Here is a 14,534-nt window from a genome sequence, read left to right on the forward strand (position 1 = left end):
CCAAAAAAGTTCTGAATTCCTCACCGAGTACCTGGGTACCTCTGTATGATGGATGCAAACCATCCCTCTTAAACAACTCCCTATTAGACCACCTACTGACATCATGACTTACATAGCCAAAACCTTCGGCTTTACACCACTGCTTTAACCACACATTAAACTCTATGATACACGTTGTTTTATCCTCTTGGCCACAAACCGGTAACACCTCTGAGAAAGTCACTGAATCTGCTATTTTACCCAGCTCCACACTTAGACATTGAAAATCTCTTTTTACTATATTGACATTTCTCTGGGACAAATCATTTGTGCCAAGATGCACCACCACATCAATGTTATTGCCTTTACTCACAGCCTTGACAATGTTTGTAATCCTCCTCCTGTCCCTGCTGGCAGTGGCCCCTGGGAGACACCTCAGCACCTTCACCACGTCCTTACTCTGTCCCAAATCAACACCTCTAACAGTTGAATCACCCACAAGAAAATGTGTCCTCTTTATATTTCTACTAACTGCACTTGATGGTTTGGTGACATTTACAACAACTTCCCCTTTGAATATCCCCTCATTCTCTGCCTGAGGGGCCTTGCTAATATCTCCAACATCCTTACTATTTAAATCCGCAAGAACAGTATAGGAATTCGATAAAGAGAGACCAAAATTAAAATGAGCAGGAGATGAACGTCTAGGGGCAACCCAGGCTGCATACTAACTCCATGGGATTGGGGGTAGTGGTTTCTACTCAATGCAGGATTAATTGCAGAAAATAAATCAAACCCAGGAATCTTTAAAACCCCCAGCCACTTGATTTTAATAAATTTGAGCCTAGCCCTGTTCTTTTTCATCCACACTTAGGGTGTATAAAAAATTTCAGCTTTCAGTTTCCAAACATTATGGGTGCTCTAAAGGTGTGACATGCCTTGGGCAATGTAAAGCTATTTTGGTTACGTTAATATAATTCAGACGTGCTTGGTAAGTAACTAGATAAATATCATAACTTTTAAACATTTTGTTTGTTCCCTACATCATGAAAAAAAAATCTTGATAGCACCACGGCACAAGAGTTGAAGAGTTACTTTTTGTTGTTGTTGTTAATGCGAACTGTATTATTCCACTCTCAACATTTATGGTTACATAAATTAAGGTGACCAATTGTCCTCCTTTACGGAGGACAGTCCTTCTTTTGTATGTTCTGTCATTCCTTGAAAAATGTCCTCCTTTTAGATATTTTTAAAACTAATCTGTTAATCTCTGTATTCAGAGATTCCACGCCAAAGTGTTGTGCGTTATGTGATGGTACAGTTCGGAAAGACACGATTATGAAATGCATGTATAGGGTACAGGAGAACTTCACGTGTTTCGCACTTGTCTCCCACCATTGCCTCCATATTATATTTCGTGTTTATTTCTAACAGAAATACAAAATAATTTCTTTCTCAGTGAATATTTATTTTTATTTATTTCTTTATTTATTGAATTTGTATGCCGCCCCTCTCTGTAGACTCGGGGCAGCTAACAACAGTAATAAAAACAGCATGTAAATCCAATACTAAAACAACTAAAAAACCCTTATTGTAAAACCAAACATCCATACAAACAAACATACCATGCATAAATTGTCAAGGCCTAGGGGGAAAGAATATCTCAGTTCCCCCATGCCTGATGGCAGAGGTGGGTTTTAAGGAGCTTACGAAAGGTGAGGAGGGTGGGGGCAATTCTAATCTCCGGGGGGAGTTGGTTCCAGAGGGCTGGGGCCGCCACAGAGAAGTCTCTTTCCCTGGGCCTCGCCAAACGACATTGTTTTGTTGACGGGACCCGGAGAAGGCCTACTCTGTGGGACCTAACCGGTTGCTGGGATTCGTGTGGCAGAAGGCGGTCTCGTAGATACCCTGGTCCGGTGCCATGAAGGGCTTTATAGGTGATGACCAACATATATTATACTCAGGTAAATACAATTCACATTTTATTAATTCATTAATTCAATTTTATACAGCCCTGTTTTCAACACAAGTGTAAAAAAATTTAAATATAGATTTATTAAAGTTTTATCACTTTTGTTATTAAAGTTTTAATTGTTAATTTTGTTTAGTCATAATGACATAAATGTTTCACTTATTTACGTTGTACTTTTTTCTTAATTTTTTTCGTCCTCCTTTTCATTGTAAAAAAAATCGGTCACCTTACAGAAATGCACATGACTGATCAGATCATCCCTTTCCAATTTAAGAAATTATTTTGCTGCAGTAAGTCAAAGGAACACACTAGAGAAACACATGCTGTCATAGATTTGTTAAAAGTTTCACATCACAAAAACATAGTTGTTTCTGGACAAAAATCCGGAATGACAACTCATCTGCAGGGAACATGAAACTTAGCTATCTCAGATTCCTGTTAATAAATCCCATGAAAGAAAAATGAAACATTATTCATTGGTTGTATTCCTTCTTTATGTTAATCTGGGTGACTTTACATATCCCCTCCCCGAGTCCTGCCTCTCTTAAGGGCTGCTCCAGTGTGGACTGTCAGGAAAACAGATTCCCTTTTACAGAAGCTGCTACAGGTTTTTCTTTCTGGTCTTAGAACGTAGGTTCTTCTACAGTTTCAGTTCAGAAGAAACTGCTTTGGGCTTCTGGAAAAAAAAATTGTGGCAAGACTAAAATACCAAGAGGAGTAAAGTTACACTTGCCAGGAACGTCTTTGTATCTGCTGTTGTGGCTCCCGAAGACTCTGCCCAGAGGAAAAGAAAGAAGTATTAATATTTGCAGAATTCGGTGGAATGTTTGGACAGCTCAATGGATCTTGATTATGAGAATCCAGCGAACCACTGCTATACAAGTAAATGATGCACTTTCAGTTATAAGAGTTTTCTGCACAAAAAGGACCTTTTCTTTGACTATTAGCTCTGAACATCAAATGAAGGACACACCTCATTTCAAAAAAAGGAGAAACACGTGGACCATGGACCAAACTGGAAACCCACGAACTGACATCTATGTGTTCCACAGCTTTGGTTGCGAGAGGCACAAAGATGAAGGTAATTCCATTGTTTCCTGAAATTAATGTAGTTAATTTTGTTATTTTAATTGTTTATTAAAAACAGGTGAATTCAGGATTATTTTACTACTTGAAGACAATTTCCAGTCCATGTCAGGCTAATTAGATGTCCCTTAATATATGTATGTATGTATGTATGTATGTATGTATGTATGTATGTATGTATGCATGCATGCATGCATGCATATATGTATATATGTATATGTATGTGTGTGTGTGTGTGTTAATTTTTTCCCAGGCCCCAAGGCTTCTTCCTGGATTCAGCCTAACAATCCCTGTTACACTTTTGGGAGAAAAATAATTGCCAAGACTAAAATCAATAGAGTCCTTGGATTTCTTTTAAACCATGGAATCCTTCTTTGTTTTATGGAAAACAACAACAACAAAATGTGTCCGCAGTCTTGTTTTCATTGATCAGTTTTCCTTGGAAAAATACTTTCTGATCCAGGTTGCAGAGGACATGAGAAACCAAAGACAAAAATCTGCAGACAGTTGAACATTTTGTCATAAATATTTTTTATGCACACACAGAACATTGCAAATGCAAGTTGCTAAGATAGGGGGCATTGCTTGTTCGTGTTTGGATGACAGTGCCTTAGAGAAGACTTGTGGGTAATTAATTGAAGATGGGTTGTAACTATCTGCAAGATGCTGGTATAGAGAAACCTCTCTTACCATATGGCTGTTTTGTCATTGTAATTCTGCAATGAAAAATTCACCTGTAGTAGAATTTTGTCCCAGCCCTCATCTGTAAATCAAATAGCAAGGAAAGAAACATAGAAACATAGTAACATAGAAGTCTGATGGCAGAAAAAGACCTCATGGTCCATCTAGTCTGCCCTTATACTTTTTTCTGTATTTTACCTTAGGATGGATATATGTTTATCCCAGGCATGTTTAAATTCAGTTACTGTGGATTTATCTACCACTGCTGGAAGTTTGTTCCAAGGATCTACTACTCTTTCAGTAAAATAATATTTTCTCATGTTGCTTTTAATCTTTCCCCCAACTAACTTCAGATTGTGCCCCCCTGTTCTTGTGTTCACTTTCCTATTAAAAACACTTCCCTCCTGGACCTTATTTAACCCTTTGACATATTTAAATGTTTCGATCATGTCCCCCCCACTTTTCCTTCTGTCCTCCAGACTATACAGATTGAGTTCATTAAGTCTTTCCTGATACGTTTTATGCTTAAGACCTTCCACCATTCTTGTAGCCCGTCTTTGGACCCGTTCAATTTTGTCAATATCTTTTTGTAGGTGAGGTCTCCAGAACTGAACACACTATTCCAAATGTGGTCTCACCAGCACTCTATATAGCGGGATCATAATCTCCCTCTTCCTGCTTGTCATTATCCTGGAATATTCATAATAAGTTCTTTAGGCATAGGTGCCCATTACAAACCATAATAATGTCACCACTCTAACTGTGTGGATCAGAGGTGTTGAATTTGCGGTGTCACGTTATCACGTGACGTATCGCTATAACAAGGGTGGGTGTGGCCATATATGCATCAGACTCGCGGGCTGCAAGTTTGACACCCGTGGTGTGGATGACATTGGAGAACAAAGGAATGAGATGCTGGATAGGAAACATTCCTTACAAGAAATGCAGGTGCCCCTAGAGCTTAACAGTCAGAGACAAAAACCTAGGAAGAATCTGCCCTAATGGATCAGTTAAAGGTGATGGTGAGAAGTCTGTACTTTCAGACTTGAAAAATTCTGTTAATGTAGCCTTACAATAAAGTAGAATTCGTTCATCTAGTTATATTTCCTGTCTGGTTTACTTGGAAATTTGACATCACCCCAGGTACTTTGTATCCATACTTAATATAATAACAGGAACATAGTGACAACATATTCTATGTGCCCCTCCCTGATACCTCCCAGATGTTTTGAAATTCAATATCAGTGACTTCCATCTGAATTGATAATAGCATTAGGAGTCTTCCATTCCATACTGGAATTGCAATCTTGAGCATTTGCGAAGCTGCCTTTTTGATAAATCAATTTCCTAAAGATTGTTCACCAAGAATTTTGTTCACCAGTCTTAAAACCCTCCAAAAATTCATATTTTGAATTACCAAAAGGGCACTGGAAAACAACAATGATCGATGTGTACTGCTTTGTGGAAATATTAAAAAATCTGACCTCAGAAGTTTGCCATCTAGTGGCATGTATTGAAAATTAAAGAAAGACAGCAATATTGCTTATGTTTTAAGATGGCTTTCTTTTTGGGTGGAAATATTAAGGTTTTATATTGTGAGTATATCTTTATAAAGTGAATTCCAGATACCTCGTGACTTAGAGTGGACTCATTGAAATCCCTGGGATTTAATTAAAGTCACAGCATTGTTGAACTACTTCAATAATGTAGACTGAAGTCAGATTCATTCATTTGTAATCGGAGGGGACAGATGGCAGAATGGAATGGAATGGAATGGAATGGAATGGAATAGAATAGAATAGAATAGAATTCTTTATTGGCCAAGTATGATTGGAGGCCAAAGGAATTTGTCTTTGGTGCATATGCTCTCAGCGTACATAAAAGAAAATATACATTTGTCAAGAATCAAGGGGGAACCTTATAACCTTGATTGTAAAAATGGGAGATGTTTACTTGTGCTAAAGCATATTTTAGTAGAAGAAATGTTGAACATACAGTATGTCATTTTATTTTATTTGAGTTCTATATTTGTTACTGTGTTTTAGATGCTGTTCTGTTCCAAAATCTTTACACAGCACCTGACAAATTAAAGTTTTAAACTCCTGAATAGTGACAAATAATATATATTACAGTACTCTACTCTCCTCCCAAAGTTGAGCAACCAGTTACTGCTAGTTCGTGTGGATTATATTACCCAACAGTATGTGTGCAATTTATTTTTAAATTATATATATAAAGAATGATGTACAACCCCATCCCTTATAGACCAGTGGTATGTATGAAAGGGGACAATATAGCTTACTCAACCATATTTGAAAAAAATGTGACTTAGCATGACATTAAAAGAAGCCAATGTTGGTAGACTCTATGAGCAAAGCTGAAATGAGCAGACTGCTATTTATTGCAACAAAAAGTTAGGGATATTGTGAGTTTCCTTGAGAATGATAGCTTAGTTCTCAATGACTTCTCTAAGGGTTTGGTGAATGGTGACCACTGAGTCTGTGCTGAGGAGCAATGTAGGCTCTGACTTGGAACATCTGAGGGGAATTTAGCCATTGTTCTGCCTGGGTGCCCCCAGACTTCAACACCAACTGGAAAAAGCAGCCAGACACGCTGGTAAAAGCAAAAGCACTTTATAGTTTGAAAAATAAACACAGAGAAAAACCTGTTCTTCCCAACAGGCAGGCTATGAGACTTCACAGCAGAGTCCTGATGGCCAGACAATACAGCAGACTTCTTGCTGGCACACCCACCACTGTAGAGAATAAGACCCACACCTTTTCCCCCCAAGGTTTCAGTATTCAAAGTCACAAACCAAAATTCCAAGACGCCAAAGATCACAGCCAGGTCCCAGGACTCCCAAAGATAATACTCCACAAGCCAGGAAGGGTGGGTCTGCCTTTTCAGCCTTTCCAGAGAGCACCACACCCAAACCCAGCTGTTGCCTCTTTAGTGCTGAAAGTACCTGGCTAATTGTCCCCTTCGTTGTGTTGCTCTTCTCTGCCGGAGATCTATGATTGCTTGTGCATTTTCATCTAAGGAATCCAGGCTGCTTGCTGGGGAGAGCTCCCCCGAGGGGGACTCTGGCTGTCCTCCCTCTCCCTCAGCCTGAGATTCCTCCTCCCCGTCTGCCTGAACCTCCTGTTCCTCATCCTCCCCCTCTGAGCAGGAAGCCGGCAGAGGATCAGCCGTTCCCTGAGGGGCCTCAGACGGAATCACAACAGCCATGAACATCTGAGAAGTTTCATTAAGTTCAAATGATTGTTCTTTGTCAGGGATAGGCAAAGGTGGCTCTTCTATGACATGTGGACTTCAACTCCCAGAATTCCTGAGCTAATATGATTGGCTTAGGAATTCTGGGAGTTGAACACCGCAAGTCATAGAAGAGCCAAGTTTGCCTACCCCTGTTCTTGGTTGCAGGAAATATTCATTAAGGTTGTCTATTTATGATTTTATGCTGGGTTGGAGGATATTAAGTTTAGCATACTGTAACTTTTCAATAAAACTTTAAGTAATTTGCCCATGTCCACATGTTTAAGTAGAAAGAGGTGCTTTCTCAGCAAACACAGAAACTCGGAAGAATCACAGAAGACTGAAGCAAATGATTAATATCAACATCTCCCATATTTTGCAACCTGTAGTTTTAATTCTGGGGTGGTCAGCACAACTCTTCAAACTCAGTTTGGAAAATGTGCTTCAAGATGTTCTGTCGGGCTCTCTGGTAGAATCCTCCCAAAAATTCACAGGTACAAATTTCAGACACACACACGTTTGAAAATTCAAAACAATGTTCTTTATAATGAAAATTCACTTAAACCAAGCCCTCTTTTGGTATAGCAAAGAGCACTTGTCTCCAAACAAACTGGTAATTTGTACAAGTCCCTTATCAGTTCTGTGATACTTAGCTTGCAGCTGTGAGGCAATTCACAGTCCTTCTTCTTTCACAAAGTGAAACACACTTTGCTCTGGTTTAGTTTCAAAGCGGGGAAAAATCAGCACACAAAAGGTCAAAGTCAGTAAAGCAGTCACGAAACACAACGATCAGATAATCCTCCACAATGGCCAAACCTACAGGCTGCTATTTATAGCAGCCTCACTAATTGCCACAGCCCCACCCAACCACAGGTGGCCTCATTTTCTTTGATAATAATCTCTCAGTTGTTGTTGCCTATGCATCGCTCTCCGCATGCGTGGCTGTATCATTAACTCTTGTTCTGAATCCAAGGAGGAACTAGATAATTGATCTCCTTCTGAGCTGTCTGCCCCACTCTCCTCCTCCCTGTCACTCATGTCTTCTTGGTCAGAGGAGCCTTCATCAGCAGATTCCACCGGGGGCAAAACAGGCCTGCAGCAAGTGGATGTCTCCCCCTCATCCACAATCCTTGGGGCAGGAGCAGGGCCAGAGCTAACCACAACACAAGATGGATAGAACGACAGAGGTTACACATTGTAGCTCTTACACTGAGCTTTTTGAAGGATTTCAAAAATTTCAGAGATTTAGAACATGGTCCTGATTCATCAGCCACAACTTGTTACCGTATAGATATACAGCATATATATTTACTTATTTGATGCTGCTTCTGGTGACATTTTTTTAAAGCCAGAGGGTTTTTACCAGAGGGTGCTTGGTTTATGGAATTCATTTCCAGAAGAGGTCATGACAGCTGTCAGCCTTGATAGCTTCAAGGCAGGATTAGACAGATTCATGGATGCCAAGTGTATTGGTGGTTATTGAAACAGATTTATTTATTTATTAGATTTGTATGCTGCCCCTCTCCGAAGACTCGGGGCGGCTCACAACAGCAATAAAAACAATATAACAGTGGAACAAATATAATATTAAAAATGTATAAAACCCTATCATTACTTAAAAACCAAACAGCAACATTCATACCAAACATAAAACAAAGTATAAAAAAATAGCCTGGGGGAAAAGTGTCTCAACTCCCCCATGCCTGGCTGTATAAGTGAGTCTTAAGTAGTTTACGAAAGACAGGAAGGGTGGGGGCAGTTCTAATCTCCGGGGGGAGTTGGTTCCAGGAGGCCGGGGTCACCACAGAGAAGGCTCTTCCCCTGGGGCCCACCAAATGACATTGTTTAGTCGACGGGACCCGGAGAAGGCCAACTCTGTGGGACCTTATCGGTCACTGGGATTCATGCGGTAGCAGGCGGTTCCGGAGGTACTCTGGTCCAATGCCATGTAGGGCTTTAAAGGTCATGACCAACACTTTGAATTGTGATCAGAAACTGATCGGCAGCCAATGCAAGCCACAGAGTGTTGAAGAAACGTGGGCGAAACTTGGAAGCCCCACGATGACTCTCGCGGCTGCGTTCTGCATGATCTGAAGTCCAAGTGCCGCCTCTATGTTGGTTGAGGCAGGCAGGATTCCCTTGAGTACCATTTGTTGGGGGTCAAGGGAAAGGGAGGGTTTTGCCTTCTCTTTCTGCTCAAGATTCCCATGGACAATTGGTGGACTACTGTGTGACACAGAATGCTGGACTCGATGGGCTTTGGCCCAATTCAGCATGGCTCTTCTTATGTTCTTAAACCAAAGAGAGGATTTCAAATTTTTTAAAAAATAGACCAATAAAAATAAAATCTAATAAAATTACAGTGCGATTTTAAGCCATTTGCTGTATCATTCTAACTTTTTTGCACAATGAAGAATTAGAATCTTTTGAACATTATTCTGATACTGAAATGAATATCCTAGAATTGGTTTCTATCCTTCTAACTGATTGTTAAAAATATGTTTTTAAGAAACTGTTTTCTCCCAATCTGACAAATATATTAGAAAAGTTAGGAGTAACAGTCAGTTACTATTACAGAGTGTATGAATGCTTTATCACTTTGACTATTTCTGGGACATTTTGAGATAAAAAAGAAACAGAATTCAGAATTTTGCAGTGGGGAATCATTCAAAAGAATAGAATGTAGAAAATTCTTTATTTGCATGGTGTGATTGGACACACAAGGAATTTGTCTCCAGTGCATAAGCTCTCATGTACATGCAAACAACAAAGTCATATAATCATAAGATACTTTCCAACTTAAGATCAAAACAATAGAAAATATATTTTATATCAGGAGTCAGCAATGCAGCCTTTGCAGATCAAGATAAATACTGACACCTCTAAATATTCTGTGAGAATCTTCATTTTTTCAACTTTTATAATGGCAAAAATGAATTACCTAAGGGATCATCTTTTTTCAAGAATATCTACCTGTGCAATTCAGTCTATCAGACTAGGCATACTGTAGATCCCATCAACCAAAGAGTGTTGATTGCCGAGGACTAAAAGATGAGCCTTCTCTACCATAATCCCTGTTTAGTGGAATCTTCTCCCAACAGAAGCCCAAATCAGAGGTGTGTTCCTCCCAGTTCTGACCAGTTTTTTAGAACCGTTAGTAAACTGGTGATGACGTCGCAGAGCTGGTTCTGTTGGTGCTGGTCCTTGGGTGCCACCACCACAGGCAAACCGGAAGTCTGTTTTTCTGTCTATGACAACCGTTATTTCCCCCCCCCCCCCGCTTAGAATGGTGTGGTCAATCAGTGCCCATTATTCAAATCTCAAACTTTAGGTGACCTTACCCTTTAACATAGAAACATAGAAGACTGACGGCAGAAAAAGACCTCATGGTCCATCTAGTCTGCCCTTATACTATTTCCTGTATTTTATCTTCCAATGGATATATGTTTATCCCGGGCATGTTTAAATTCAGTTACTGTGGATTTACCAACCACGTCTGCTGGAAGTTTGTTCCAAGGATCTACTACTCTTTCAGTGAAATAATATTTTCTCATGTTGCTTTTGATCTTTCCCCCAACTAACTTCAGATTGTGTCCCCTTGTTCTTGTGTTCACTTTCCTCTTAAAAACGCTTCCCTCCTGAACCTTATTTAACCTTTTAACATATTTAAATGTTTCGATCATGTCCCCCCTTTTCCTTCTGTCCTCCAGACTATACAGATTGAGTTCATTAAGTCTTTCCTGATACGTTTTATGCTTAAGACCTTCCACCCTTCTTGCAGCCCGTCTTTGGACCCGTTCAATTTTGTCAATATCTTTTTGTAGGTGAGGTCTCCAGAACTGAACACAGTATTCCAAATGTGGTCTCACCAGTGCTCTATATAAGGGGATCACAATCTCCCTCTTCCTGCTTGTTATACCTCTAGCTATTCAGCCAAGCATCCTACTTGCTTTTCCTACTGCCCGACCACACTGCTCACCCATTTTGAGACTGTCAGAAATCACTACCCCTAAATCCTTCTCTTCTGAAGTTTTTGCTAACACAGAACATATTTACATATTCAACAGCACCAAGTTGCCGAAATGTGATCATAAAGCATCTTCTCTTTTTAGAACATATTAACAAATCCTTTATTCCATATCAGCTTCATGGTGCTAGTGAGTTCACCAAGTTCTGATTTGGCACAATATTCTCAACATTGATGATGCAACCAATAGCCTAGCCACAGTTCAAAGAGAAACAACACCATCTTTAGTGTGTGATACTTCTTTGAAACATATTGTTCCAGTTTCAACAGGGTTAGGCAACTCCTGTTTTTAGCTCTGTGGCTTCAGTGCTTCTTGGCAATAATATTGGTGTCAGGGGATCAAGCTAAGCATATCCTATTTCATAAACTATTGACAAGTAGGGCACTAGTGGCATAGAAAAACCATTATAGATACTGTAAAAGTGATTAGAGAACTTACAAAAAACTTCTGTAGATTGATAAGTTATTATGTGGGATATGGAATTCAGGCGGCTGTAGTCCCAACAGTATAAATCAACAAGAAATTATGGTTGACACAGCAAAACATTTCAGATTTAGAATAGGAATGGTTGGATCTGGGTTTTTCCTATTTCTGTTATAGTTGAGTTTATTTTATTTACATATATTAGTTTATATATTAAGAGCGCAAAGAAAGTTTGATCTATTTGAGATACAAACACAGAGAGAGAGAGAGAGAGAGAGAGAGAGAGAGAGAGAGAGAGAGATTTTATCAATGTAATACATTTTTGTTTGTACTTTCCCTTTTTTTTAAAAAAAAAACTTCATTGTAAAATTTAGAGATTGCAAATATTACCATATTACTACATACAACGTTCAGAAAAATGTAAATCTAGTAAATTCGCAGTAAAATATGAACCAAACCGAATGGTTGGATCTGGTTTTTTTCTATTTCTGTTATAGTTGAGTTTATTTTATTTCCATATATTAGTTTATATATTAAGAGCGCAAAGAAAGTTTGATCTATTTGAGATACAAACAGAGAGAGAGAGAGAGAGATTTTATCAATGTGATACATTTTTGTTTGTACTTTCCCTTTTTTTTAAAAAAAAAACCTTCATTGTAAAATTTAGAGATTGCAAATATTACCATATTACTACATACAACATTCAGAAAGTGTAAATCTAGTAAATTCGCAGTAAAATATGAACCAAACCAACTGGATATTTCCTGTTGCAAGTTGGCCTTGTCTACTGTAAACAGATTACAATTTTCTCTGTAGAAGGATGAATCAGTCTGTTTCCAGCATATATCAGATTCACACCTACTTATTAGTAAGTCCATTTAATTTGTTACGTTTTAAAGAAAAATTGAATTGCACCCAGAGTTGTATGTTTCATGAATATTTCAAGACATGTCTCAAAATGATTTACATTGAAATTTATTTCAATTTAATTCCAAACTTACATTATTAAAAGTATTTATTTCCAAAATATGCTAAGGCTACAGTGTTAAGATCTCTGGGAAGAGAACCTTGACCTCAAAAATTATAAGATTATTGGATTTCCCCTTCTGAGTTTACAGCAATGGCTCCAAGCTGAGAACTTGTTTCTGACTTCTTCCCAGAAGCACATAACCAGCTTCCAAGCTATTCTAACGTATAACTTTTCTTCCATTTGTGTCAATGGACCAGGAAGTCCCCCACCCACCCACCCAACCCCCCAAACACCCACCCACCCACCCACCCACCTAGTGGAGCAAATATCGATCTTTTCTTATTCCAACTGCAAATGGCAGCTTGTTGTCTTTACCCATACTCAATGGGGCAATTGTTCCATGCAAGAAAACAGCCATATTCTTTAAAAAGCTTTAAAATGCCAGTGTTTAACTTTGTTAAAATATTTTATTTTATTTTATTTTATTTTATTTTATTTTATTTTATTTTATTTTATTTTATTTTATTTTATTTTATTTTATTTTATTTTATTTCATTTCATTTCATTTCATTTCATTTTATTTCATTTCATTTTATTTTATTTATTTTATTTATTTTATTTTCTTATTTATTTGTTTGTTTGTTTGTTTGTTTGTTTGTTTAGTTAGTTAGTTAGTTAGTTAGTTAGTTAGTTAGTTAGTCAGTCCAATACACAATGAGGGTTTTAGTGGGTATATATATATTTATACTATATTTACAGCAGCACGAAGCTTACAACTTCAGCCTGATGATGGTGAATGTGATTTCACCGAAACGTCACATAGACACTCAAAATATTACACGGGGCAAAACCCGAACCCAGAACAATCTACATATATACACATAGTAAAATACATGTTGAAGGTTATAGAGGAGATACTCATTGTAAAATATATCTAAGAAAGAATAAAAAAGAAGATATAGTAATAGAACGTATCAATGAAAGAATAGAAGAAGAGATATAGGAATAGAAGAAAGGTATAGGAGATATAGGAGAGTAATAGGACAGGGGACGGAAGGCACTCTAGTGCACTTGTACTAAAAGAAAGTTGCTGGGTGGACCTCTTTTCGGGCAGTGAGAATTACAATCAGGGAAATAAATGTGGGAGAAAGAAAAAAAATATTCAAATTGTGCCCAGCTTCAATTATGCATCGCAAAAAGGAACAAGTTGGTTTCTGCTGCAATCCCAGAGTGTTCTGTACATACCTAAAAAGTGAGGAAGAAAATGAGAGGCTCGGTCTGTAGTCATTATTTATGAAGCTGGCAGATAAATTTATTGCCCAGTCTTCTCTTGGCAAAAAGGCCTGGATTATTCCTGTCCTTCCAGCCAGAAAAGAGCACACTTGGCAGGCTTCAGTGGTGACTTGTCCAGCAGTCTCTGAGTCACAACATGGACTGAGCTGCCTCAGACCAGTGCAGCTTAGTTATAACTAGTTCCAGCCACATCAGCTGGTCGCAGCATGTAAGCTGCTGTAGTTTCTGAAGAGGACAGGCAGGGAGGCGAGGCGAGGCTGTGGGGTCAGGTTATTCCACCCTTCCTCTGCCTCGGAGCCCTGCGCTGCCTATGCTTCTTTCATTGCATCCTACCCCTCACCAAAAAAACCCCTGCAGGGCAGATGGCCTGGCAATGAGAACACCAATTATATATTGATAATACAGGGTGCGTTCCAAGAGTAATGCATTTTTAAAAAGTAATTTATTGAACAGATTTGCACAAACATTTAAATTCTTCAAAGTACAATGGTACCTCATGATACGAACAACCCGAGATACGAACCAGGGGTTCAGAATTTTTTTGCCTCTTCTTACGAACGTTTTCCGTCTTACGAACCCGCCGCCGCCACCTCCGAGAAGCCCCACCGCCCAGCTGTTGCTTTTTGAAACAGCCGGGGGGCTTCTCAGCGTCCTCCTGAACCCGAACGCCAAACCCAAAGTTTCGGGTTCGGCATTCGGGAGGCCGCCGAGAAGCCCCCTGACTGTTTTAAAAGGTGACAGCTGGGCAGCGGGGCTTCTCAGCAAAAGTTTGGGTTCGGGAGGCCGCTTTGGGTTTTTGGCTGGGAGGGAGGGCAGGAGGTCTGGCGCTTCACCTTCCCTCCCAGCCAAA

At 39.1% G+C, this 14,534-nt stretch overlaps 1 protein-coding gene across 3 annotated transcripts in view; it reads left to right on the plus strand.

The window, feature by feature from the left end:
• Nucleotides 1-2,532: 2,532 nt before the first annotated feature.
• Nucleotides 2,533-14,534, plus strand: part of RANBP3L (RAN binding protein 3 like) — a 72,877-nt gene continuing 60,875 nt past the window's right edge. For all 3 annotated transcript variants that reach the window (XR_011557798.1, XM_070736399.1, XM_070736400.1), the window contains exon 1: nt 2,533-3,032. Coding sequence is in view for 2 of the 3 variants with exons in the window: in XM_070736399.1 (XP_070592500.1) it covers nt 2,804-3,032 (229 nt within the window). In the remaining variant the exon portion in view is untranslated. The remainder of the gene's footprint in view (nt 3,033-14,534) is intronic.

This window comes from Erythrolamprus reginae, chromosome 2 (assembly GCF_031021105.1).
Source record: "Erythrolamprus reginae isolate rEryReg1 chromosome 2, rEryReg1.hap1, whole genome shotgun sequence".
Lineage (NCBI taxonomy): Eukaryota > Metazoa > Chordata > Lepidosauria > Squamata > Dipsadidae > Erythrolamprus > Erythrolamprus reginae.